Source organism: Hippocampus zosterae, chromosome 4 (assembly GCF_025434085.1).
Source record: "Hippocampus zosterae strain Florida chromosome 4, ASM2543408v3, whole genome shotgun sequence".
NCBI classification, from domain to species: Eukaryota; Metazoa; Chordata; class Actinopteri; order Syngnathiformes; family Syngnathidae; genus Hippocampus; species Hippocampus zosterae.
In genome coordinates this window covers 23,859,051-23,883,984 of record NC_067454.1, presented here as the reverse complement: position 1 = coordinate 23,883,984, position 24,934 = coordinate 23,859,051, and the positions used below count along the sequence as shown (strand labels likewise).

The 24,934-nt window shown below is 43.8% G+C and overlaps 2 protein-coding genes across 15 annotated transcripts in view; both read right to left on the bottom strand.

The window, feature by feature from the left end:
* fam189a1 (family with sequence similarity 189 member A1) overlaps positions 1-12,679 on the bottom strand; it is a 90,287-nt gene extending 77,608 nt beyond the window's left edge. The window contains exon 1 of one of the 2 annotated variants that reach the window (XM_052063087.1): positions 11,460-12,679. In XM_052063087.1, coding sequence (XP_051919047.1) covers positions 11,460-11,699 — 240 coding nt within the window. In that variant the 5' untranslated portion in view covers positions 11,700-12,679. The remainder of the gene's footprint in view (positions 1-11,459) is intronic. The other variant, XM_052063086.1, reaches the window with a different exon arrangement.
* Positions 12,680-14,882: 2,203 nt separating this feature from the next.
* Positions 14,883-24,934, bottom strand: part of tjp1a (tight junction protein 1a) — a 126,720-nt gene continuing 116,668 nt past the window's right edge. For 8 of the 13 annotated variants that reach the window (XM_052062994.1, XM_052062996.1, XM_052062995.1 and 5 more), the window contains 8 exons: positions 24,749-24,831; positions 24,394-24,570; positions 23,571-23,677; positions 23,216-23,475; positions 21,607-21,752; positions 21,298-21,518; positions 19,527-19,670; positions 14,883-16,555 (listed from right to left, as the gene is read on the bottom strand). In XM_052062994.1, coding sequence (XP_051918954.1) covers positions 16,461-16,555; positions 19,527-19,670; positions 21,298-21,518; positions 21,607-21,752; positions 23,216-23,475; positions 23,571-23,677; positions 24,394-24,570; positions 24,749-24,831 — 1,233 coding nt within the window. In that variant the 3' untranslated portion in view covers positions 14,883-16,460. The remainder of the gene's footprint in view (positions 16,556-19,526; positions 19,671-21,297; positions 21,519-21,606; positions 21,753-23,215; positions 23,476-23,570; positions 23,678-24,393; positions 24,571-24,748; positions 24,832-24,934) is intronic. The other 5 variants (XM_052063004.1, XM_052062998.1, XM_052063005.1 and 2 more) reach the window with 2 other exon arrangements.

The window sequence follows — 24,934 nt, the reverse complement described above, 5'->3', positions numbered from 1 at the left end:
ACTTAAATTAAATATAAGGAGCATTTTTTTAGGGACACGCAGAGAAATGGGACTTGGTTTCGTCCAAGATGTAACCTTCAGGTACATCCTTAAACAGATTCTGCCAAATTCCTGCATCACAGCTTAAGAAAAGTTCAAGCATCAAGCCGCCTTGGCTTTTTTACACTCAATCCAGCGAAGGTGTGACATTGGTACAACTGTGCGGGCTTTTACACATCGACTTGGCATCCCACAATCAAATGTGCCACATCAGCGCCAGAGTCTGCTGTGACATATAAAATATTCGTTGGACAGGAACAGCACAGTGGGGAAAAAAATAGCATTAGAAGAGCAAAACTTAACACTCTGTATGGACAGTGCCTTCCAAACAGACGCTAACCCGCCTCTATTGCGGCTCCGATACGACTACTGAAGGCCGGTGATTGGCAACTCTCTGTGTCAATGTCGTTAATACAGAAGGCAACATTTCCACTTTTAACAGGCTGTGTAAAGGATGCTAGTGTGACCCAGTGTGCCAATAAAAGTGCAGCTTTGGCGGGGCTGAGGCCTGGGAACCAAACTGCAACCAAAAGAAATACTTTGTGGACAGCGATGGAAATAAAATACCAACTTAAAGATCTGAGGAGCTAAATAACAGCTTCCTTGTTTCACACATGGCAGACACCCACAGATTTGCCTTCACACCCGAACCCCTCCCTGCCTCCCCCACAGCACAGGATTAAAATGAGCAGTGGCATTCCTCTTACATACTCCTCTCCCTTCCTAAAGTATAAATCCGTCCCCATCTTTCTCATTATGTAGCACTTTCAAGTCCAAAGAGCATAAAAGAAAAGCTTTTGGCATCCTATCTGGCTCCAGGACCACTTTCAGCAACATTCCACCAAAAACAAGGAACATTTGATTTCGCCCCCCCCCCTCCCCCCTCCCGGAAATGTCCACCTGACCATTGGAGAAATGTCATAAAATCAGAATCAAGATACAATTTATTGCGTTCCGAAAACATTAAGCGGAGACCAAATAATACATTAAGCTTGTGTACGGGTGTTAATTAATAACCATTTCTGTGTTTCTGTGTGTTTTTGTGTGTCCCAATGATTCTAGGAGCTAGGGGTCGGCGACTGTGGTCAGTGCTGACTATATTAAAGGTGACAACCCAGATCACTGCCAGACTTGAACCAATTGTGTGTGTGTGTCTGTGTGTGCGTACGTGCGTGCGTACATACGTGCTTGCGTGTGCATGTGTGTGTGCACCCCCTGCTAATCTGGTGACCTTTTAGACAAGATCGCCAGCTGGTAAAGGCGAGACCTTTTGAACCGCATCCTTTACCCCTAATGCTAATTTCTTATGTCGGATCACACATGCTCACTGGAATCAAATATTGACACAAATATCGCTTAAGCTTGGAAATAAATGCAGTCGTTCGAAATCACATTGACGGTAGACTGAATGGTAATCAAATGAGTCGAACCTCTTCAGCAGTTCCAAATGTTGTTGCACCACCGTTTATGTTGTAGGCATTAGTGAGAGTGTTTAACACTTTTTTAAAACTTTAATCAGTTTGTCAATAAATGCTCATTTATCCCTGTCCATTTGTGTTCAGCCACTAGCGCTTAAAGGTATTACAATCCGCTAAAGTAAGGGGAGCCAGGCAGCAAATGGTAATCGTTTCCTCAATAATTATAGAAAGGACCGTTCTCAAACCACCTTCCTGAATCCCAGAAAAAAACATTTATAGACATTACATTACTTTCTTTAATCCTGTGTGCAGGTATATGCGTCTATTTGTACTATTTTGAAGATGAAAAGCAATTTGAGTTGCATTTTTAAATGAAAATTGTGTTTGATTGATAGACTGACTGATTGAGTAAATATATAAACAAAACAGAGCATTGGGCATTTTTATGTCTGAGCCTGTATCGTTCCACGTCTTGACACAGCAGCAGCATTGATATTGCAGGTCAGAACCCAAATGAATGCCTGCGGTAGATGCAATTTAGCAAAGTCCAGCATTTAAACCTGCCCTGTCAAGTCAGGTCAAATTTGTTTATACAAGCGTTCTTCCCCTCTGATGATTTCAGATGAAGGCAGATTTTAATACGTGACTGAAAGAAAGCGGCGGCGCGGTGGACGACTGGTTAGCACATCCGCCTCACAATGCTTCGATTCGAATCCAGGCTGCGGCCTTCCTGTGGAGGATTTATATGTTCTCCCCGTGCCTGCGTGGGATTTCTTCGGGTACTCTACTTTCTCCCACATTCCAAAAACATGCACGGTAGGGTAATGGACCACTCCAAAAATTGCCCCAAGGTGTGACTGTGAATGTGAATTGTTGTTTTGTCTATGTGTGCCCTGCGATTGGCTGGCAACCAGTTCACGGTGTACCCCGCTTATTGACCGAAGAAAGCTGGGATAGGTTCCAGCATGCCCCACAACCCTTGTGAGGATAAGCGGTTCCGATGATGGATGGATGGATGAAAGAAAGTGCATTTGAAGACTTAAATGCATGTGGGCAGAACAATGTTGTCGTTAGCATGTCTGTCTCCCAATTCTGAGGTTCTGGGTTGAAACTTTGGCTCCAGTCTTCCTGGAGTTTGCCTTTGTGGGATTTCTCCACACGCCAATATACCATGTCACCCAGAGTCAGCAACGTTAAGCTCCACCTCCCCTGCGACCCAAATAAAGACATTCGCTGTAGAAAAATGATGGATGTATGGATGAGGTACAATTTCCCACTTCCTGTTTGTACATTTTTAACGGGTGTTGATAAAAGCTGAATGATGGCGAAAGCTGACGCCTGAAGCTATCGGTGTTTGAACAGTTTCAAAGCAATCAGTTGCACAGCCCACATTACCTTGCCGAGATGTTTGCTCCATATGGAAGCACACATAAAAGTGCCATCAAACACAACACTGTGCTAATCATAGAACAAAGGGCGGGGCACGAAGGAGTGCTAGCTTTGTTACACCAGGATGAAGCGAAGGCTTGTGTAATACTGCAGACAGAAGTCAAACATCTTGACAAAAGTGTCTGTGAGTGCCGATATCCGAGGTGGGCACACGCTGACCTGCTGCGGCACGCCGCTGAAAACAACTTTTTGTAAAACCTTCCTCAAGGTTGGCTGACGAATGAAGAGTGAAGGTTTGTGTCCCTTTCAGATTGGATGAAAGTCAAGTCAGCATTATAAAGAGTCTTTTTCCTGTTTGCTTTGTTGTGAAAAACGCAGCAGATTAGATGTACACTTCTTCAGTGTGTTGACAGTACAAGAATAAAAAGACATTCTTTCACGAATTTGACTTTTTACCTTCTGTTTGACAGACTCTCACACAAGCCTGCCCGCTCTGGCTTTGCTTGACCCCGTGGCCTTCTCTATTCAACGATCTGCGTGCAGACCTGCAGGGCCGCCCGACCGAGGCTGTTTGTAAAGAAGTGCAGCATCAAGCATTCTGGCCGACACATCCTGAACTGCAGCTGGGTCAGACTATCACATGGCTACACAACAAACAAAAGCATGCTTAGGAAAGAAAGAGAAGGCTTTATGGGAGGAGAACGGCGATAGATGCGTGTACAAATATTTGCTGCATTTTAAACATGGAACAAAAAAAAACAATATTGGACAATCCTCTGGGTTTGCTCTTCTGCATGCAACATTTTGGACACGCGTGACAGGCCACTACTGAATGTGGCAGTTTGAAGCTCCACGTCACTGTCGGTTCAATACGTCACTGGCACTCGGTTGGATTTCAGATGTTTTTTTTGTTTTCTTTTTTAAATGAGAGCACTGCAACACAGTATGGCGGGAGCAATGGCAAAGCCACATTCGGTCCTGGACAACTATCAATGTGCATTCCTTGTAGCTCTGCCGAATAAAAAAATATTGTTTCTACTCTTATAAGAAAAGAAAATATATCGCTATTCATCTCATTATCAAATTTATTCTTCACAAAAGCATTATGGTAGAAATGATAAGAATCCCGGTAATCCGAGATATTCATTCATTTCACGATCCGCTTCATCCTCACAAGTGTCGCGGGGGGTTCTGGAGCCCATCCCAGCTGTCTTTGGGCAGAAGGCGGGGGACACCCTGAACCGGTTGCCGGCCAATAGCAGGGCACACAGAGACGAACAACCATCCACGCTCACACCCACACCGAGGGACAATTTGGAGTGTTCAATCAGACTGCCATGCATGTTTTGGGAATGTGGGAGGAAACCGGAGCACCCGGAGAAAACCCACGCAGGCCCGTGGAGAACATGCAAACTCCACACAGGGAGGCCGGAGCCGGGATTGAATCCACGACCTCTGCACTGTGAAGCCGACGTGCTAACCACTGGGCTACCGGGCCGCCACCCGAGATATTATTTTGCCATTTTATGTCCACTGTTGTGAAAGCACTATGTAAATAAAGATGTATTGCAACTAGACACAGCAAAAGAGAAAAAAAGAACACATTCACTCTCATTTATGAAGTGCCATTGAACACACCACACGCATCAGAGACACAAACACGAATGGCCGCCGGGGTGAACTGCGGGTTCGCGTTCATACTTCAGTCGAATAAATGAAAAATAATGACATAAACAACAAGATAAAGAAAAAAAAAGGAAACATTACCTGCAACACAGAAATGCAGGAGCAAGGGTGAAGCCGCATTCAGTTCCAGACAACTATCCGCGCAGTGAACGAGCATTTGCTCATCAACTCAACAGGTAATTGACAATACGGCACTTGTAACAATGACCCAGAAAACCACGTGGGCTCAGAGAAATAAATTGATTTCATACTCATATTTTTGTTGCACATGACACAAAAGAACCAAACAACATGCGTGCAGGTATGCCAGGAAAAATGTCAGCCTGTAAAAGCATGAAAATGTTGCGGCCTCCTTTGAAAAAAAAAAAAAAAATATATCAATAAATAGCAGAATAAAATACATCTCGGTAAATGTCATGTCTTAAAAAAAAAAAAGAGACATGAATTCCAATGCCTCTTCTGCTTCACAAAAATGTCGCCTTGCTACATATGTGGATCTTGTCGATGGCAAGATGGTAATTAAAAGGTTGGTTAATTATGGAAAACCACCATTAGAAGGTTAGTTGTGCACTGCAAGTCAGGTCGTTCACAGATGACTGCGCTATCAGCGTGGCATTGTAAAATGCCAGTGTGCTGCTTCATTAGACAAATATGACACAGAGTGAGAAGCGAACAAAACAGTCTGGAAGAAAAAGAGGGAGAAATATGAAAAGGAAATACCTTCAATTATTATTATTGTAATTCTGCATGGGCCATTTACAGAAGCTCAGATCGTCTTCTGCACATCCCACAACAAAAAGCTATCAACGTACAAGTGGTTGGACAAAGCAGATTGCGCACAAAGTCTGGCTGAGACTCAAACGAGTTCATCAGAAGCTCATGAAGGGGAAGGAAGGAATTCAGGAAACATGATTATTTAAAAGGGAATCTTTTAAAAGTGTCTGTGTGCTTACAAGGGCAAATTCTATTTTTCCACTATATAAGTGCTCACTGGTTGGACTAGAGTACAGGCAGGATGCACTGGAGGGTCCTCGGAGTAATGAGAGGCAGTAGGAAGCATCCCTACTTATTATGGAAAGGTGTTGCGGCTAAGTGAGTTATTGCTGCTGAGTGACGCTTGAAAAGCTTGTTCTCTATGACATCATCACACACTGCTTTAAATACACCAGTGAGGTCATTGTCGGAAAAAAAATGCTAAAAGGCGTCACAGGGTCAAGAAAAGAATGAAAGATGACACAAAGCCTGCTGATTGATGGGGTTGCAAGTAACTCACTTGATCAATATTCAGATGTGAGTGAGACGCCTCGGAGCTGAAGAGCCCCAGCTTCGGTTGACAGATGGCGATTAATGGCTGCATTAACACAACACAATACACAGCGGGGGGGAAGAAATGCTTCTCTCACAACGAAGCATAAATGCAATTATCAATAAAATATGTAGTGGAGCTCAATGGATGATGGGTGGAGACATATGCTCTGGCCATGAGAGGTCAAATGCTTCTTGTGGGGAAGCGTGGGACCGGTTGAGCGATCTCTGCATTTTGATGAATGTGCCAACTCAAAATGATTACAGCAAAACATTCCCAGTGGCCTCGTTTTGAAGAGGCAGAGTCGGACGCAAACCTCCACTGAGGCTTGTGAAAGGCATTTTCACACATCTTCATTCATCTTCCGAACCGCTTGATCCTCACTAGGGTCGCGGAGGGTGCTGGAGCCTATCGCAGCTGTCTTCGGGCAGTAGGCGGGGGACACCCTGAACTGGTGGCCAGTCAATCGCAGGGCACACAGAGACGAACAATCATTCGCACTCACACTCACACCTAGGGACAATTTAGAGCATCCAATCAGCCTGCCACGCATGTTTTTGGAATGTGGGAGGAAACCGGAGCACCCAGAGAAAACCCACACAGGCCCGGGGAGAACATGCAAACTCCACACAGGGAGGCCGGAGCTGGAATCGAACCCGGTACCTCTGCACTCTGAAGCCGACGTGCTAACCACTGGACTACCGGGCCGCCCGCATTTTCACACAGCTATGGATAGAAAAAGAAAAAAAAAGTTTGGTTCTGTTGTTTTTGAATAATTCAGCAAACCATAATGGCTAGCCTGCTAGCAAACATCGCACTATTCATCTCATTGTCAAAACGAAACTCGTCTGTGCCACTAATCAAAGCTACAGGAAAGCTCCTTCAAGAATCAGGTTTGAAATTCCTCCACTTTTATTTTAGAATCATCTTAGCTGTGGAAATGTTGGCATGTTGGTCCCCTTCGAAGCATTTTAAGCATAAATTTCTGCCTGGACTACTAATTTTCTGGAGTTAGGACCATAAATATTGGGACATGGACACCATTCTGATTATTTGACTCTCAACACCACAGTAAATTTTGAATGATCGATTTGCTTTCACTTTGGATTTAAAGTTTTAGTTTGAGGGAATTTCAATCTAAATCAGGTAGAAATTGTTGAAACGATAACAATTTCGATATGTGCTTCCCACTTTTTAATGGACCAAAAGTAATGGGACAAATGAACAATCACAAATCAAAATTTTAGTTTTTAACACATGGTCAGGTGACTTAGCCATTATCAATAACATTTCACTTGTCTGCCTTAAAAAAAAACAAAAAAACTCGTAGGTTGCTTTTTCAATATGCTTTGGGTCATTGACCCTCTGCACTGTGAAGCGCCGTGCAATGACGTCTAATAATATTGCCCGGAACATTTCTGGAGTCTTCGTGCTGGTGACATCATCGATAAAGAAAAGGGAACCAGATCCATTAGCAGTCGTACATGCCCACCTGGCCATGAAACAGCTGTGCTGGATGTAAATACCCTCCGATTAAAGCTGAAAGTCCGCAGTTAAAGCACATCTTGTTTATTTCATTGCAAATCCAATGCAGTGACGTTTAGAGCCAAAAACGTGACAATTGTATCAATATCCCGACATCTACAGACCTGACTGTATCTTCCACAGTAACATTGTTTAGTTTGTTTGGGGTTTTTTTTTTTGATTGACACTTCAAACATTCCACCGATGGCGAGAATAAGGCGAACAATATAATTCAATACGTTGACCCCGTTTGCTGAATCACTCTGCTGTGGGTCAAATGACATCATTGAAAGGTTTGTTTACTTGTGGCGTCATTGGAGCTATTGATATCCTCTCGTAATAAACTGTCTGCATTTAAGAGCTTCATTTTCAACCGCCACGGTGTATTTCACCAGGGATTGTGTGTGTGTGTGTGTGTGTGTGTGTGTGTGTGTGTGTGTGTGTGTGTGTGTGTGTGTGCTACAAACTGAGATTGGAGGTAATGAAGCAGATCATAATTGATGACTCATGATGAAGAAAGATGGCAGCACTCAGACACTAAACAGTCAAAGTAAGGGAAACAATCACAGACATTTATTTGAAATTGTGATTCTTGCACAAGAAAATGATTTCTTTGGAAAGGACCTCCCAAGCATATGTCAAAGTGCCAGCCCGCAGCCCAGATCAAACATCACTTATTGAAACATCACAAGGACACTATGTCAGTGTCCTTGTTATCTTTTGTTGGCCCTGTGCCAGCCGAACGTTGTCTTTTCATTCTCACTCTTTTTTTCCCCTCCTAGCCCGAGGCTTGTTATCAACCTATAGCCCTGCTCGGACATTCGTCACTTCCTGTCGATGTCATTGCGGGGATAAAGGGTGATACGGAAGCCTGCAGACGGTACCGGGGCTCATCCTACAGACACGTTTGCGTGCTATGTCTGGCCAGCGGGTTCACCTGAGAGATCTTGGCCATGAAATCACTCTGCTGCCCTGCTGGCTTTGGCCCATGAACGACAGAGCCAGCCAAAGGACTTTTGCAGCTGTCAGCAACTGACATGTAGAACAAATGACCATCCGCATCTCCATAAATTAACTCAGAGTATATCCAAACATATGCGCCGCCTCCGTCTCATTTTCTCAAATGTTTTTTTTTTTAAGGGCAACGCGCATGTTAACAGTCTTGCTAACTCCACCCTCCTCTGTTCCTTACTAAGAAGCAAAAATAATAATAAAGAAATAAATAAAAAAGTGGATTGGAGGCAATTAACTCCAAAAAGGCATTTGGTTGAATCGACTTCACAAGCAACCAATCACATTGTGCCCTGCTGAGACGCTCCCTCAAAAAAAAACAAAAAAAAAACGAAAAGAAGCGTTCATGAGCAGTGACAGCCAGGATTAGCCTTATTGAAATCTTGACTTTTTAAAACCTCTGTCAATCCTCAAATCCGTAACTGGCCCACACCTAAGTGGCGCACCTTTCAATCAACTCATTAATTGTTGAGCAAATGGGTTGTAGAGCTCACAGTTTTGAGAAAACCTGTGACACACTAATGAGTTACTCTACTCCCGACAGCGTGTCGCGGTTAGAATGCAACGTCAGGAAATAATGTATAGCGCGCTACTACAGTGGTATTTTTAGGGATGGCAAGATGAATTTTCAGGGCGATTGAGCTCCGACCTGGACATAAATTCGGACAGACACACACACAAAGACCATGGAGAAAAAAAAAGTCTGTGCAGCTTAAGAAAGTATTGTTGATTTCTGGCCACGCTCTGAGTCGAACATCAGCAGATTCTGCTCTAATCTACCCGTGTATGTTTGTGAGTAATACAAAAGACTGAAAAAGAGTTTTGAAGGAGACTTGTTGGAAAGCTCAGCAACTCATGGTCCATAAAGGAAGGATGAATGCGGACTAGTCGCATTGGAGCAAACATAATTGTGCACATTTGGAAATAGACACGACATGACCAAACTGACAAACATGGATCCTAACAAGCAGCTGTCGGGATATAAACTCCAACGCTTTGTCAAATAAGTTGAAGGCGCCCATCCTGAATGCATGTTGGCCTTTGCACTCTGACCCCTGTGGCTTCTTCCGATTCACTTCTAACTGTACCCCCCCCCCCCCCATCCACACACACACACACACGTGGCTATGAGCACACCCTCGCACACAAACACAGATGGTCCTCATGGCACCGAGGAGACCCTAACTCACTCCCCCTCCTCATGCACTCTGGCCCAGCGCCTCTATAATTAATGGAGTGGCCCTGCACAGGGTCTTTGGCAGCAAATCAAGGAAATGTGCGTTATGAGCAAAGAAAGAAAAAACTGAGAATTATAATCTGTATAGCATATACATTGCATGTGTGTGTGGGGACAGGGGGGGGGGGTTGTTCATCATTTCCACCAGCAATCCTTTTTTTTTTATCACAGTACACTTAAGTGACTGTAATGCCTTCACATGTGGGAACAGATTGGCTCCAGCTCACCTACAACCTCAATAATGAAAATGCTGATTTTACATCCACGGCCATGTTATTTAATACTAAAATGGTAAGTAAAAGGACATAACTGCGCTGGTACTCAAAGGAGCTCTTCAGAGGAAGCGCTAAAGTTAAACAGCCCTCACGTATTACAACTTGGAATTCCACATTTCTTGGGGGAAAATGCCGCAGACAAATATTGAGGTCACACAACACCTCACAGCATCTTAGTTGGGTGCACATCAAAGGGTTGATTCATTTTCTGTGACATGAATGAGCTGTTACAACAACAATGAAGCCCACTCACAATCAAAACTGTCTGGTTCGAGCAGAGTCCCAAGACTTTTGGCAAGTGTGACCTGACCATTCACGCCGTTCCCAATCTTTTTACACATGTGCGGCTGTTAAGAACATTAAAATTTGGGTGCATTTTTAAGATGCTGACAATTTAGAACTAGAGCAGCTATTTTTCCATTTTCATTGTTTACAAAGGGGCGGGAGGACACTTTGCATACCAAACAAATTTGTGGATGACCAGCATTGTACTATATTCACCCTTAATGGTTCAAATATTGTACCAAAAAAGAAAAAAAAGCAATGCGTTATCATCACCTCCACCTACTACAAGTGAGTGCATCTCTCCACACACATTTTTTTTTTTCGGGTAGTTGCTATTTTTGCGGTTTTAAGAGTACTTCATCGGAAGTGATGACAATTCTGAGAGCCTGTGACCGACAGTGGCCCTCGTAAATCGAATTTGCTATTCAGTAGGATTGACATGGAGCACCTAGCGGCAGCACCCCTGCCAAAACAAATGGAAAATGTGTTGTGTTTCATCTGGAACTTCTCAAACCCATGTCCAATATACTGAACTTGTTTGGTAAAAAAGCTTGAAGGCAAGATCATAGCCACCACAGACATCTTGTAGTAAATCTGTCATGACATTGACACACACTTACAAATCATCCAACAAGATTGCACTGATGTATTCCTTATATTTTTCAAGAAGGCAGATCCGTATGGTTTTCATAAGGACTGATGACATCATCTATCCATCCATTCATTTTCTGATCTGCTTTATCCTCACAAGGCTCGCGGGGCGTGCTGGAGCCATCCTAGATGCCTTCGGGCAGTGGGGGTGGTACACCCTGAACTGGTTGCCTATCGCAGGGCACACAGAGACGAACAACCACCCGCGCTCACACTCACACCTAGTGATAGTTTCATTAACTCATGATTTTGAAATGTGGGAGGAAATCGGAGTACCCGGAAAAACCCACGCAGGCACGGGGAGAACATGCAAACTCCACACAGGAAGGCCGGAGCCGGAATCGAACCCTGCACCTCTGCAGGGTGAGGCTGAGGTGCTGAGGCCCCTGATGATATGTAAAATATGAATTTGTCGCACAGTCATAAATCCATTTCTTATTCACACAGCATTCCACTATAAGCCACAAAATGTAACGCTCGTCAAATTTCACTGAAGTGATCTGAAAAATATTTTCTGCAAATAATGTATCTCTGTTTATCTATCTACGCCAGCGACATATAGTAACGGAACAATTCTCTCCACCAGATGGCAAATCATCAGTCAAACCAAGAAAAGAAGGAGAAATAGATGTACTCACGGAGAAACCTGCCCAGAAAGGGCAAGAGTGTCGCACCCTGGGAGATGTGGTGAGAGCCAGAGCCGCAAAGCTGACGGCCAAGATGAGGCTTCCCAGGACCATCTGAGAGACTCCGAGGGCCAACATGATCCGTGTTCGAGTCCGGTATTCCCTCAGCCGAGAGAAACTGCGGGACAGCGACGCCGGGCTGAGGGAGCCCTGGCCGCCGATGCCAGCCCGAGGCAACGCGTTCAGTGGCATTGTCCTTAAATTGAGGTGTAAACGCAAAGGTCGGGCGAGCAAGAGAGATCCGAATACGCGTCACGGGGGAAGAATTGCAGAAATAGAGACAGGGTTAGTAAGCGTAAAAAGCGAAAGTGGAGGTCAAAGCCCTATGTGGTTGTTCTCCATCAATTAAGATGCTCTCCAATTAGCAGTCGAGTTGCCGCGAGTGGAAGGCAAGAAGAGGCGAGTGGAGTGGACTCAGCACCAGATACTAAGCGTCGCACAGGAAATCCAAACGAGGGTACCAACAAATTCCTTCCTGGCTCCGGCAAACAATCCATTCCTCGGAAGAAAAGTCACCGACGACGAAGCGGATAACCGACCTTGCACCATTGTCACGCTGCTATGCTGCTGATGACAAGAGACTGCATGTGTGGATTGAAGACACCGTGTCAAAGGCGCAGCGTGGACACTTCCTGCATCCAGCGCGTCGAATTCTGTCGTAGAACATCCGCAATTTTGCACCAGCGGCGTGCTTCTGGTGCGCAGTTGTTGGAAATGCGCCACAATACGCCTGTACGCATGCAGCAGCGGGAACCAGGCTGACTAACTACTATGGTGATGGAGGAGGGGGCGTTCGGAGGTGGCGTGTGCGTGTGTACGGCTGCTCTTGATTTGTGAAGAGGTGCAGCATGGGAGGTTTTAATCCCAGCGGGTGAAGTTGGGGTGCGTTTGTGGGGAGAAAAAACAAAGCATATGGTCAGCGGAATTCTTCTCTATGCTATGAAATATTTCTAAATGAAGATATAATATGGGATCCCTAGTTCGCGCTTCAGGTTTTGCGGATTCACCGTATCGCAGATTTTTGTATTGCACAAATGACATTTTATATCGTCCACGTTGACTGTAACTGCAGAGAAACAAACGTGGCCAAAAAAGGAGAGTGTGAAAGAAATGAACAATGAACAAAGTTTAAGTGTGAAACACTCCATAAAATATGCCAAAGTGCATCTGTGTTTGCTGCATAGCACAATTGGTTTTCGTTCAGAGATGTCAAATCCAGGCCCAGTCTGCAAAAACGCTGCCACAGTTTGGTTTAAACCAGAAGTGCTCTTACTCAACGGGCAGGTAAATGAGCTCTCCATGATGATTATTATTATTTTTTTTTTTTTACTTTTTGGAATTGGATTCGACACTTCATTATGTTGAGCGATGATCAGTTAGTCAGTTAACAGCCAGCCAGCTCCTCACTCTTGATTCATTTATTCGATAGGCCAGGGCACGCTTTGCAAAGTCAGTCTCACACATTCAGCCAGGAGTGGATAATCGATGAATAGTGTAGAATGTGAGGGTGACGACCCCAAGTGGACATAGATCAAACCTGCACATTCGACACACAGTACAGTACATACTTACTACTATGTCGAAAGAAAGCAAGAAAGACGCACCCATTATGTTTAACCTGGAAATCTGTACGCAACCGTTGCAGCTCCGAGACGCAAAGGGCTGCAGTGTTGTCTTTTAAGCAGGTATTTTATTCCCCAAACTCCCCAAATAATACATGCACTCTTCGACAACGATCGAGTCAGCTCAAGAGACCTTCAAAAACCGCCTCCGAAAAACGTAAATTAGTGATATCCTCAAATGCACCAGGAAAGTCAGTGAAATGCAACAAAACAAGTTCCCTCCCAAGCGTGAACCACGTTAGGCTTCTTCTCGAGAGTGAACTATAGGCCCACTGGAAAAGGACTTTGGATACCTTGGAACTTGTCTGGTTGCGGGAAAAACTGATTTTTTTCAAATGTGTTTTTTTTTTAAATTCAGGTATAAAGGTCACATTTGCAGATTTCAGGGGCCTTTTATTTTGAAATGCAACATCAAAGTATTAAGGTTGGATATATGGGGTGGCACAGTGTGCCCTCGAACTGCCTCTGTGTATATGTATATATACACGTATACACACACACACACACACACACACACACTCACACACACACACACGGCCCGGTGAATGACTGGCTAGTGCATCGGCCTCACAGTGCAGAGGTGCAGGGTTTGATTCCTGCTCCGGCCTTCCTGTGTGGAGTTTGCATGTTTTCCCCGTACCTGCGTGAGTTTTCTCCGGGTACTCCGGTTTCCTCCCACATTCCATAAACATGCGTGGCAGCTTAATGGAACACTTTAAATTGTCCCTAGGTGTGAGAGTGAGCGCGGATGGTTGTTCATCTATTTGTGCCCTACGATTGGCTGGCAACCGGTTCAGGGTGTCCCCCGCCTAATGCACGAAGACACCTGGGATAGGCTCCAGCAAGCCCCGCAACCCTTGTGAGGATAAAGCGGATCAGAAAATGGAGAGATGGATAGATGGATATGTAACTTAAAACTTTGCGTGTGGAGGCTGGTCTGACCGCAGTGAGGAAACCGGAGCAATTGGGAGAAAACCCACACGAGCACGGTGTGAACAAGCAAACTCCACACAGAAAGGTCACAGCCCGCAATCGAACCCAGGACAGTACAGTACAGAAGTACTGTAAAGCAGACGTGCTAACCAGTCCACCAGATTTATTATATGGGCGGCAGCCCATTTAATAAATCCAATCAAAATAATTAAATCAGAATACTGCTAATGACTGAACACGTTTGGTGGCGGTATATCAATAGAAAAGAGTACAGTAATATTGATCAACCGTTGCCCAGCACACATTGCACCGCACCACACAGCTGTTAAAAGTCACGTGTAGGTCTTTGACAGGCAGGGTCTTGAAATGATCTGGTAGCATCATTATTAAACTCCGTACATTCTGAAGTTATATGAACGTGATGTTCACTTTTGGATGTGGGCACTATGAAGGTGTGGGGAGGAGTAATGAGCATTGACCACCAAACTCAAAGCCATGTTTTTTTAGGGCCTTGGACAGTCAAAATGACTTTCATTTTTCCTTCTCCAGAGACATAACGTTGCTTTAAAAAATGACTTGCATGGTTCTGACATTGGGATTCACAGGTTGAGACATCACCAGTGCCATCTAGTGGCCGCTCTTGTGGATTGCGCGAAGGGGGAAACGCCCCTCTGTGTACATTTGTAGCTCTCAAAAAGTGGTCTAAACAGCGAGTTAACTGCAGCTAAATACAGCCGCTTAGTGCTGGATACGACAGCTTATTTTAGATCAAGAATATGTTTCACTTTGCAAGGCAAGACTGGGACATCTTTGTCAAGCGTTACTTTAAAATGATTTTATTTATTAATACAGTGGTATACTTAAAATTGTGTTGCAGAGGAAGAAACAAAAATAAAGAAATCAGCCACATGTGAAGCGCTAATATCCAATTAAAGCTGTGTTAAATCTAAAAATAAACTTGTACTGGTGTGGTGTGCCATTCATCATTAATGGTCTATTAGTACAAAAATACATTTACGGGCACACAAACAGCATCCAGTATTGAAATCAGTGAAGGGAACATTTTGGGAGGGCAACTTTTCTTAAAAAAAAAACAACAACAAAAATGTTTGTCAGCCCAAGCACTTTCCCGATCCTTATGTAGCCATAAAAAGACAATTTCTGACAGTAACTGAACATGAATATGTTGGTAGAAAAGGTGTCATGTATCACTGTCAGGTTCAACGTTTCAAGGCTTGAGGGTATAATCCAGAATACAAAGATACATCATGTTTCCATGTTTCTCTTCCACTTTTGAAAACATGTTTTCGCTACATTTTATACAAAAAGAAAGACTTACAAAAAAAAATCATTTACAAACAAAAGAACCAAGGCAATATGCTCGCATTATTTACAGCCACTGTTCCTCATATTCTTCCGTTTAGTTTTTAGAAGTAATGCATAGGAGATAAAAGACCAACAGGCATCTGTTATCCTCTCGCAACCGTTACTGTGTGCTGAACCCAAGATTGCTTATACACTGGGTGAGCAAAAATGGCAGACCCAACAACATGTACTCATCATAAATTATTGTTTTTCGTCCCGAAAAGAGGTGAATGATCTGCAGATAAGGCATCACTGCTTATTGTGTTTGAATGCACGAGTGCAAAAAGAGAAGACGAGAAAGAAAGGTGAGGAAGCAACTGAGGCGGCCACTGGACCTGAGTAGAACAACATGCATAGATCTCCCTCAGGCTGGAAGGAGCGAGCAAACAACTCAAGCTACAAAGATCTCACCGAAAGAAAGAGAGAAAAAAGGCGTAACCGAGGAAGAATAAAGGTTCAAGTGCGCTGCTTGGCTATTAGATCCAGCTGACCTTTCAACCGTCTCATCTGAGACTCATACCTTCATCAGATTCAGCTCCAAGTGTAAGAATGCGGCTACATATTTATATTCAGTCGCCTGAACTGTAAAAACAACAAAGGAGGTTGAATTCAGGACTAAATATGTTTTATCTAGACTACTATATATACGTTTGCATATATAGCATAAATACACCGACAGTGGTTTGTAAAATATGTTCGCTGGTGGCGCAATTTGGAAAAGAATCCATCCATGGATACTCATGTAGAAACTTCATTGGATATAGAGCGTTAATCCTTAGTAGCAGGGGTGTGGGGCATGCATCAGTGGTTTCACTTCATCGAGTCTTTATTTGAGGGGAAAAAGTTTCCATCTTCAGTGCATGGCCGTAAACAGCGCCGACTGCATCTTCTTCACGCCGCCATCGGGAGTCGGAGAGTGCAGCTGTCAACGCGTGTGTGTGGGAGAGCGTGTGTTTGTGAGGGTGTGTCTTGCTTTATCCACTGTGGATGCATATTCTGTAACGTCACACCTGCCCCCCAAGCCTACCCCCATTTAAAAGTGGTCGATGAGCACAGAAACACAGTTGGCTCCCACCAGGTAGTTGGGGTCTCCAGGGAGAGTCTTGTTCTGCCAGTTTTTGGGGTCACCTGAGAGGAAAAGGAACAGATGGAACAGATGGTGAGTGTTAACAGTCTTTTAGGTTCATTTAAACTGTAATGGCGACATAAGCATTCCCTCTTCGGGGTTGGCTGTATGGAACAACAACTGTAATATGAATACATCAACTACTTGAGTGGATCTGCAGGGCCTGATTGCATCTCTTCCCTGCCAGCTAGGCTTGGAGAGAACAAGACAGTGGCCTACATCCAAACACTGGCGAGTCATTTCACCGGCTAGTCATTTCATCCTTCATGAATGTCCCCAGTCTCACCTCAGTCACTATGGGGGATGTACAGTGGGGTGAAAAAAAATGGAGGGGGGAGGGGGGATGAAGTCATCCTGAATGACCTTTCATCTATTTCTGCAAGTGTCTGTGGCGTTTGGCATTTTTGCCTCTCCTGTTACCTAAAAGTGGCACTAATTGTCACAATAACCACAACCAGACCAAGTTCTCAGCCAACGACATGACAGGCAAGCTTGCTGAAGGTGCAGAACGAAAGAAACATCACAGCCGAAGCGCTAGCAAATGAAAGCAAACTACAAAGTACAGGTCAGTAAAACATCTTGGGACAGTTTAAATAGCAAACGAAGAAAAGTAGTAAAAGAAGTAAAGTTCATAACCACCTCTCATTGACAACTTGAACATCTGTAGTTGTAGTCGTGAACCAGTGAGAGATGCTCATGCAATCCGCACGCACTCCTAAATTAATTAGATTGATATGGCAAAAAAACTAACCAAAAACCTCTAAGTGTGATCAGAGAATAAGGCGTCCTCTAAGGAGGAGCATCCATTAGCTGGAGAGCGCTATTAAGGAGGAGAGTAGTGGGGACACGATGTAAAAAGAAAGTCACAGAGGGGACAGCAGCAGGCCGGAGAGTGGTCTTGCCTCGCAATAAGAGGATTAGCGCGCAGCCTGATAATCCTCCTCCTTTTCTGCCCAACAATGGAAGGAACCGGCATCTCATTCAGCCTGCCATTTCTCATTCTTAAAATGAGGCTAATTAACTGCTAATCCTAACAACGGCTTCTTCAAGGCAGGAGGAAATAAGTCCCTCTTTGATCTTTTGATTTCTTTGCAGGAGTTGAGTTTTGAACTTTTTTTTATGCTATAGTTTTGCTCGTGCACATTCGGGACCTAATATCACATTTGAGTCCTATTTGACAACGATGACTACAAGTGTAGTGGAAAACGGCACAAATCTCAAGTACAGTCATCAATATTGTCCAAGGGAGGACTTCCCTAGCACGATCGGAACCACATCACATATTCAGACATTTATTTTCTATAATGTCTATCCTCATTAGGGTCACGTGCGATCTGGGCATAAAATTTCATTGGACTGGTCAGGGTGTCAATAAAGAGACCTATAAAAGCCGTTCTACCGGCAAGGGTTTGGGTGGCAGTGTGAGAGGGAAGAAACAACAACATACATTTACAGGATGTACATTTATTTCAATATTTATATTCGCTCTCACACACACACACACACACACACACACACACACACACACACACACACACACACACACACACACACACAGGTATTTTTAAGTGGGATTGGTGTATAATTTAATTTTTTTTTCCCCCTAGCCTCCTACCGTATTTTCATCCGAAGAACTAACCATGGAATTAGTTGGCTGGTCTCTCGATGCAATCGACAAAAAAATGTTTCGACGGAAAGAGCAGGCAGTGGGGAGCCTGCTTGCCCTCCGGGGGACATTTGCTGTCGGATACGCCCTGGATCCATGGAGAAAGTGGAGACTGGTGTGCCTGGCAGTACTGTCCATGGAGGATGTGGAAGACATCTACATTATTGGCCTTTTGATAACAGGTATGCTGCTGTTTGGTGTTGGCAACTTTCTGTTCTATCGCAAAATTCAACCGACGGGGGCGGCTTTATTGGAAGTGAAGAGGCTGCCGGTAATTCTGGATGGTTTAGCGCGAATGTCCAACACTCAGACTCAAGCGGGGACTGAGCTGAACCGCAATATTGTTGCGGTTTTGGAGCGACTGCGCGCGATCGGCAACAACATGGAGTAGTTGGAATCCGCTCGCATACACATAAACAACTGGACAACCACACACGCATACACATCCTTGTTATCACCGTCTTCATCGCTCCGATTCTTTTTTCCCCCCCGTGACATGGTTCGATCTGCAGAGCGCACGTGTGCCCGTGCAGCTGGTCAGGACAGCCGCGTCGCGGTCACCCCCACCCCCATTCATCCACCCCCTTATTACATGTTATGTCTTGTGACTTGTTGTAACTGTCATATGCTTATTCATGTGCTCGGGTCTTTTTTTATCCTGGACTTAAATTATCCTCAGAAGAGGATAGTTCGAGCATGGGTTTTTTTCCCTCTCCCTACCCAGCGTTTTCCTTTCTGAAGTCTGATTGTAATTTCCCCATTGCAGAACAAATAAAAGATATCTTAATGATGGCCACAAAAATAGGTCGGCCTAATAAGATCCATTATAACAGCTACAGAATTACAATGATTCTTACTGAAACTTAGATGACTAAAAATTGAATTATACATTATGATCATAATAAATTAGAGTGATATTAATGTTTGCATTATTGCACAATTTTTACTGTAGCTCTTGTACTGGTTCAAAGTGTGATTCAAAGTGTCTTGTACTTGACAAGACACTGTGGGTCAAGGGGAAGAGCGAATCCAATGAATGAAAGTAATGAAAAGGGGTTTTGATGTGAAAAATCGCAAAGAGGCCAATTGGGAATGAATGAGAAATAGTGAAATAGATGTTCAATGTAAATGACATACAAAGGGCAGATTTACAGTATTTTCCCATGGACTTATTCTTTTACCAACACAATGGGAAGAAAATAAAAAAAATCACAACTAGAGGAAAATGATTCAGGTGAGCTACAACAGCCAAATAGTCACAGAGCCAGCCCAAATGACCCCAGAAGAACTGAGAGAGCACAGCATACCCGACGAGGAGTCGGAGGATTTTAGAGCAAAAGACCAACCATCAGGGGTCATTGACGCACAGTGAGGTAAGCGCAGCTCCACAGGCTTCAAAAACTTGAGGCCGTGAGGTCCACACATCACCAGAGGGCTCAGCAAAGTCTCTCCTGAAAATGACAGAACAGAAACAAAAAACCATCACACCATCAGAAACTAAAACCATCAATTAAAACAGAATTCACCCAAGATTTCTTCTTTTTTTCACAATTAGAATATGTCTCAGATGTCAGAAGACAAATGTTAACTTAGCTTATTTCAAACGGAAAGGTACAAGAGAAAAAGAGGCTGCATCAAACAATGGCATATTGATAGATTGATTGAAGGTCCATTGGCAGGCGGCTAAATGTGCCAAGCAGGTAAACCTCTGCACCAGTGAAGGAAGGAAGTAATCATCAACTATTTGGGGTAACGCAGCAATCGAATAAAATATCATTCATTATACTGGTTAAAATGAAAAAAGCACCCCGCAACACAATATTTTTACTTTTTGCTGACCCTACACTTTGTTAGGTCTCAGATTTTTTTTCACATTTTCGGAGACAAGTCTTTTGGATGATAAATCATCATTTTTTTCATAGTTTAGCGGGTCCTGCGACTTATACTCAGGTGCAACGTGTATGTCTTAAAATTAGAGCTCCAACTGGAAACCCGAAATCCCCGCTCTCCACATATATGCTGGCTTCCTTTTGGCTGTGGGCGAATACTTCTGGTGCATTACCACCGTTGACCAGGGGGTGGCGGTTATGTATCAAAAGCACCTGTCGGCATGGAGGTGCAATGAGTGTCTACAGTTCATTCTTTGTGGATATGCTAGTGCGCATATTTGTTTGCCCATTTGTGATTTTCCTTCAGTTTTTTGCTAATGTGTTATTTCAGCGAGTATGCTAGCTTATACTAATGCAAAGCCGCATTGAGAAAGCGGTTCACTTGTGTTTTAATAATTTAACGACAAAATAAAATATTTAGGTACCATGGGTTCATGACAGTTAACATGCTAGATCAGTGGTTCTTAACCTTGTTAGAGGTACCGAACCCAACCAGTCAATATGTACATTCACCGAACCCCATCATTACTGAAAAATAAAAATGTGATTTTTTTGAAAACTAATTATATTAAAAACAGAACACAATTGGTAGAAGTATAAAGTATACGTTTTTTAATTGTGCACAAAATGAACCAGCCAGTGATGGCCAAGCGGGTGTGTCATAACTACAGGTAATTGACATGTTGAGTCCAGAGGTCTTAACCTCCTCTTAACCTCTGTCGAACCCCTGAGACTGATTCACCAAACCCATAGGGTTCGATTGAATCCAGGTTAAGAACCCACTGTGCTAGATGAATGATGTTGACGTTTCATGATCTTCTCCATTTACAATTACAAACCCCTGTCAAGGAAGGGTGCGGGAGGCGCCAGTCAGTCACACAGTTTCTCTATTCGCGCAGAAGGGCTCAGTCTCTTTTCCCCTTAACAGTGAGGATTCACTTCGAGGTCTTTGTGCTCCACTCACAAGGAGCATTGAGAGGAAGAGGCATACCAACTAATTGCTAACACACTGAACCGGTGACTGTTTTAGGTTGTGTCATATGACTATGTATGACCTTGTCAATGAGGCAGCATGGTGCAGTTTTGGGAACAATGCAAAGATGAAAAGAGAGAGACTGTACAAAGCGCAAGAATGTGATGAATGACTTTACAATATCATCATAGCAGTTCTGTTTTGTGATCGTCTTACCTTTCTCTTTGTCAAGTGGAGGCAGGATGCTGTTATCTCGGCAGACCTTGAAGTAGATCTCCTGCTCTATGCCTTCAGGAATGGCGCCCTGAGGGATGATAATGCTGACACCCGTCTCAATGGAGCTCAGCACGCCACCATTGCTGTTGAATACACCTCGAGCAGTGGCGACCACTGTGTGGCCCTCATCCTCATCCTCATCATTGTCCAGGGCAGTGGGGCTGCAAAGCAGCAATGTTCACAACACCGCACATATTTGTCTCCGATAGAATGCATTCGATTTCATCCGTTGATAACGCGGTTAGTTACCTCACAGGAATGGCTTTGGGCACTGCATTGATATTATTGTGCTGATACTTGGAGCGATGGTCCATTGTTCGAGTGAATGTATCTAGGCCACTGTCATGGTCTGTGGTTTGGGACTGGGAGGGCTTCACTGGACTTGCACTCTGATCCTGTTCAAATGAAAATTGACATATTACTTCCCTGAAACCGGATACATACAATGTTTCCTCAACGAACACAGCGACTTGTAGAGAACGTTATTTCATGCATACAAATCCATATTTTAGGAAGTAACATATGCCAATTTCCATCCACCCATAAATCGAACATTCAGGGTCATGGAGAGTAGCTTGATTGGCCACACAAAAGAGGGACGGAATTCTGTACTGTTTGCGCCAGTCAATCACAGGGGTCATAGACATGCACTTTCACACTGAGTGGAAAAGGGAATCCATACTACATGCACAGAATTCAGAAGAGTGAGCCACTACATTCGACCACAGATTAAAATAGGTCCCAAAGGTCTTAACCCTTTCATGGACAGCAATTACGACAGTGGACCGCTTATCATGTTATACGTTATCATTATTGGTGCATGAAAGGGTTAATAAAGAGTTAATAAAGTGCCTGTGACATATTTTTTTTTCCAAGATGGCGCCCGAGTAGGCAGCCTTCGGCAAGTGCTCTTCAAGAGCCTTGCTTTTTTGTTCTTTTTTGCTGTTTTTGTCTTTTGTTTTGTCACATGTTGTTTGTTGTTTCATTGTGTGGACCTGATATGGACCGTTTTCAGCGCTTTTTGGCCACGACATTCGTCAAAGGAGCAGTATCTGTCCTTGGTGGTTGCGCCTTCTCGGCAGCACGCCTGTACCAGCACAGATTTTGATTGGGAGGAATGTCGGCGCCATTGACTGTCGGTGCTGGACAGACCTGGGGCGCTTGCGTTTTTTGCGCCAGTAATGGGCAGCATTTTTCACAACCCCGATTTGTTCAGTGGCTATGTCAGCGCTGTTGGACAGTCGGCGTTGGTGCGGCTGGATGGATGGCCGCTGAAGTTGAGGATGAGGAGAGAGGAGCGTTGGCGAAGAGCGCCGATGCGTATTTGGAAGCGTGAGTCGCCGCTTGGAATTGAAATGGATTTCCATGGGACAGGAGAAGTGAACCAATCTCTTTTTTCGTCAATGGATGCTACAGCTTCTTGTTGACTTTGAAACTTAGCTTGTAGCCGACGTGTGCACATTTTGAGCATGACGTCTCTGATCCACTGGTTAAAGGACACTTTGATTCTCTCCTCTTTCATCTCAAACTGCTTCAAACAACAAAGCGTATGATGGAAAAGTGGTTAGAACTGCATGACTGTCCGTGTTTTATGTTATGTGTTGTGTTATTATTTTACTTTATGTTAACCGTTTTGTAAAGCGCTTTGTTACAGCTGACGCTGTTGTGACGTCAGCGCTATATAAATCAGCAGTATTGTATTGTATTGTGTATTGTAATTCTGTCAAGGGACCCTAATTAGTTAATTTGAGTTCACATTTGCTGAGTGAGTAGCCATTCCACTGGCTGAGTTCACTTGAACATTATACACACCAGCCACAACATTAGGTGTGCCAACACCTGTTCAAACACTACTTACTTTTGTGGCCATATCAGGCTTGTCATTGGGCAGAAGGTTGTGGTTGAATTTAGGACTCTCAAACTTGCGTTCGAAAGGCCTTGCAGAGGTTGTGAAGGGTTTGGGCACATAGCGGTTGTAGCTAGATGCTGGTGGAGCACCGCCGCTGGTGACAGTTTTCGGAGGCTTTTCACTCGTGCCATTCATTGGCGACTTCTCAGGGAAACTTTTGTGAGGCAGGAAGTTGCTGTGGACAGTGTCCTCTCGGGAAGGAGGCTGGGCTGAGGGCCAGTTATTGGCATTAACTTCAGAATTCATTTGTAAAGACATATATACATGTGTTTTTTGTACACAAAACTATTCAGCATGATGTTACCTTCAGTTGAGGGCTTGGGAAGTGTGGCTGGTGGCAGAGAGGGTGTCAACTGGGGTACTGGTTCATATCTTTTCTCTGCTGTATTTGGTTTCTCCACTGATTCTGTTCTGTAAGTGCAAGAAGAAAACAATCAAAAACATTAACGACAACTCAAGGTGGATGTAAAAATGGGAGATTGAAAGTCAAAAGGATATCTGAGTTTAAAGCCAGTATTCCACTGAGCGGCGAATGTTTGCGAGAGGAGTGGGTATTGATTTTTCAACAGGGTCCCACTGAAGGTCGCCAAGACGTTCGGTAGCAGTTTTAATGCTTACAAACACAGTTTTCCTTGTCTTTTTGAACACGTTCGAAATTTCCTTGCAACAACAACAAACATTAAAACTGTTGGCAAACACTAACCCTGACGATGCACCAATATTCGCTGCTTTCGCAAACAGTCACAAACGTTTGCACCTCAGTGGGATACAGGCTTAGGAAACAGTGTGGATACAGAAGCCTGCTATAAAATACCTTCTTTCAATATGACATTGAAATGAGACCGTTAAAAAATACATAAATACCTCCAAGAAAAAGACACCAAAACCTAGCAAAAAAAAGGAAAGTTGTATTTTTTTACTGCAGTTCTAAAATTACCAAAAGGAGCTTCAACATTTTTACAAATTGAAACTCCTGAAATTCCAATTTTATGAGGATACACACATGACAGTTTCTTCCTTTTAGGTGGACTTTATAACAGCTATATGAACTGCCAGTAAATCTAGTGCTATGTGAAAACACTTTGGAGGCAACAGTGTCAAAATCACAATGCAACTTTGGGAATTACCTGGAGAAGGTGTGCATTGTTTGTGCTTGAGCTTGGGGTTTGGGAGGGCCAGTCTGCAGCCTGTCAAAGTAAGAGAGCTGTTTCCTGTAGTAGTCCTCATCCTCATCTGGGTCATAATGGTTGGAACGCACAATGTCATCAGCCGCTTTGGACTGAGGCTTCTGAGGCTCTGGGACTCTAAATGGGTAAACAATGCCGCTAGTCCATCACAGTGAAAAGTGCAATGAAGACATGGTCATGCAAGGAATTATCAAAATTTGTCAAATTGGGCATAACAATTAATCAACAAATGTCTTTTCCTGAAATTGATACGAGCAAAAGAGTGAAAACAACAACAACAAAAACAAAAGCTTACCTAAAGCTCTTGTCTGAGTCCAGGTTACTCAAAGAATTAGCTTTTGGGATGATTCCGCCTGCTTTCAAGGGCAAATCTGCGGACTATGATGAGAAAGAAAAAGGATGTTTTATTTGTATATTTGGCATAATAAATGTTCCCGTTTCAGTACTAGGTATGTAATGATATCCCAATGTCACGATACGA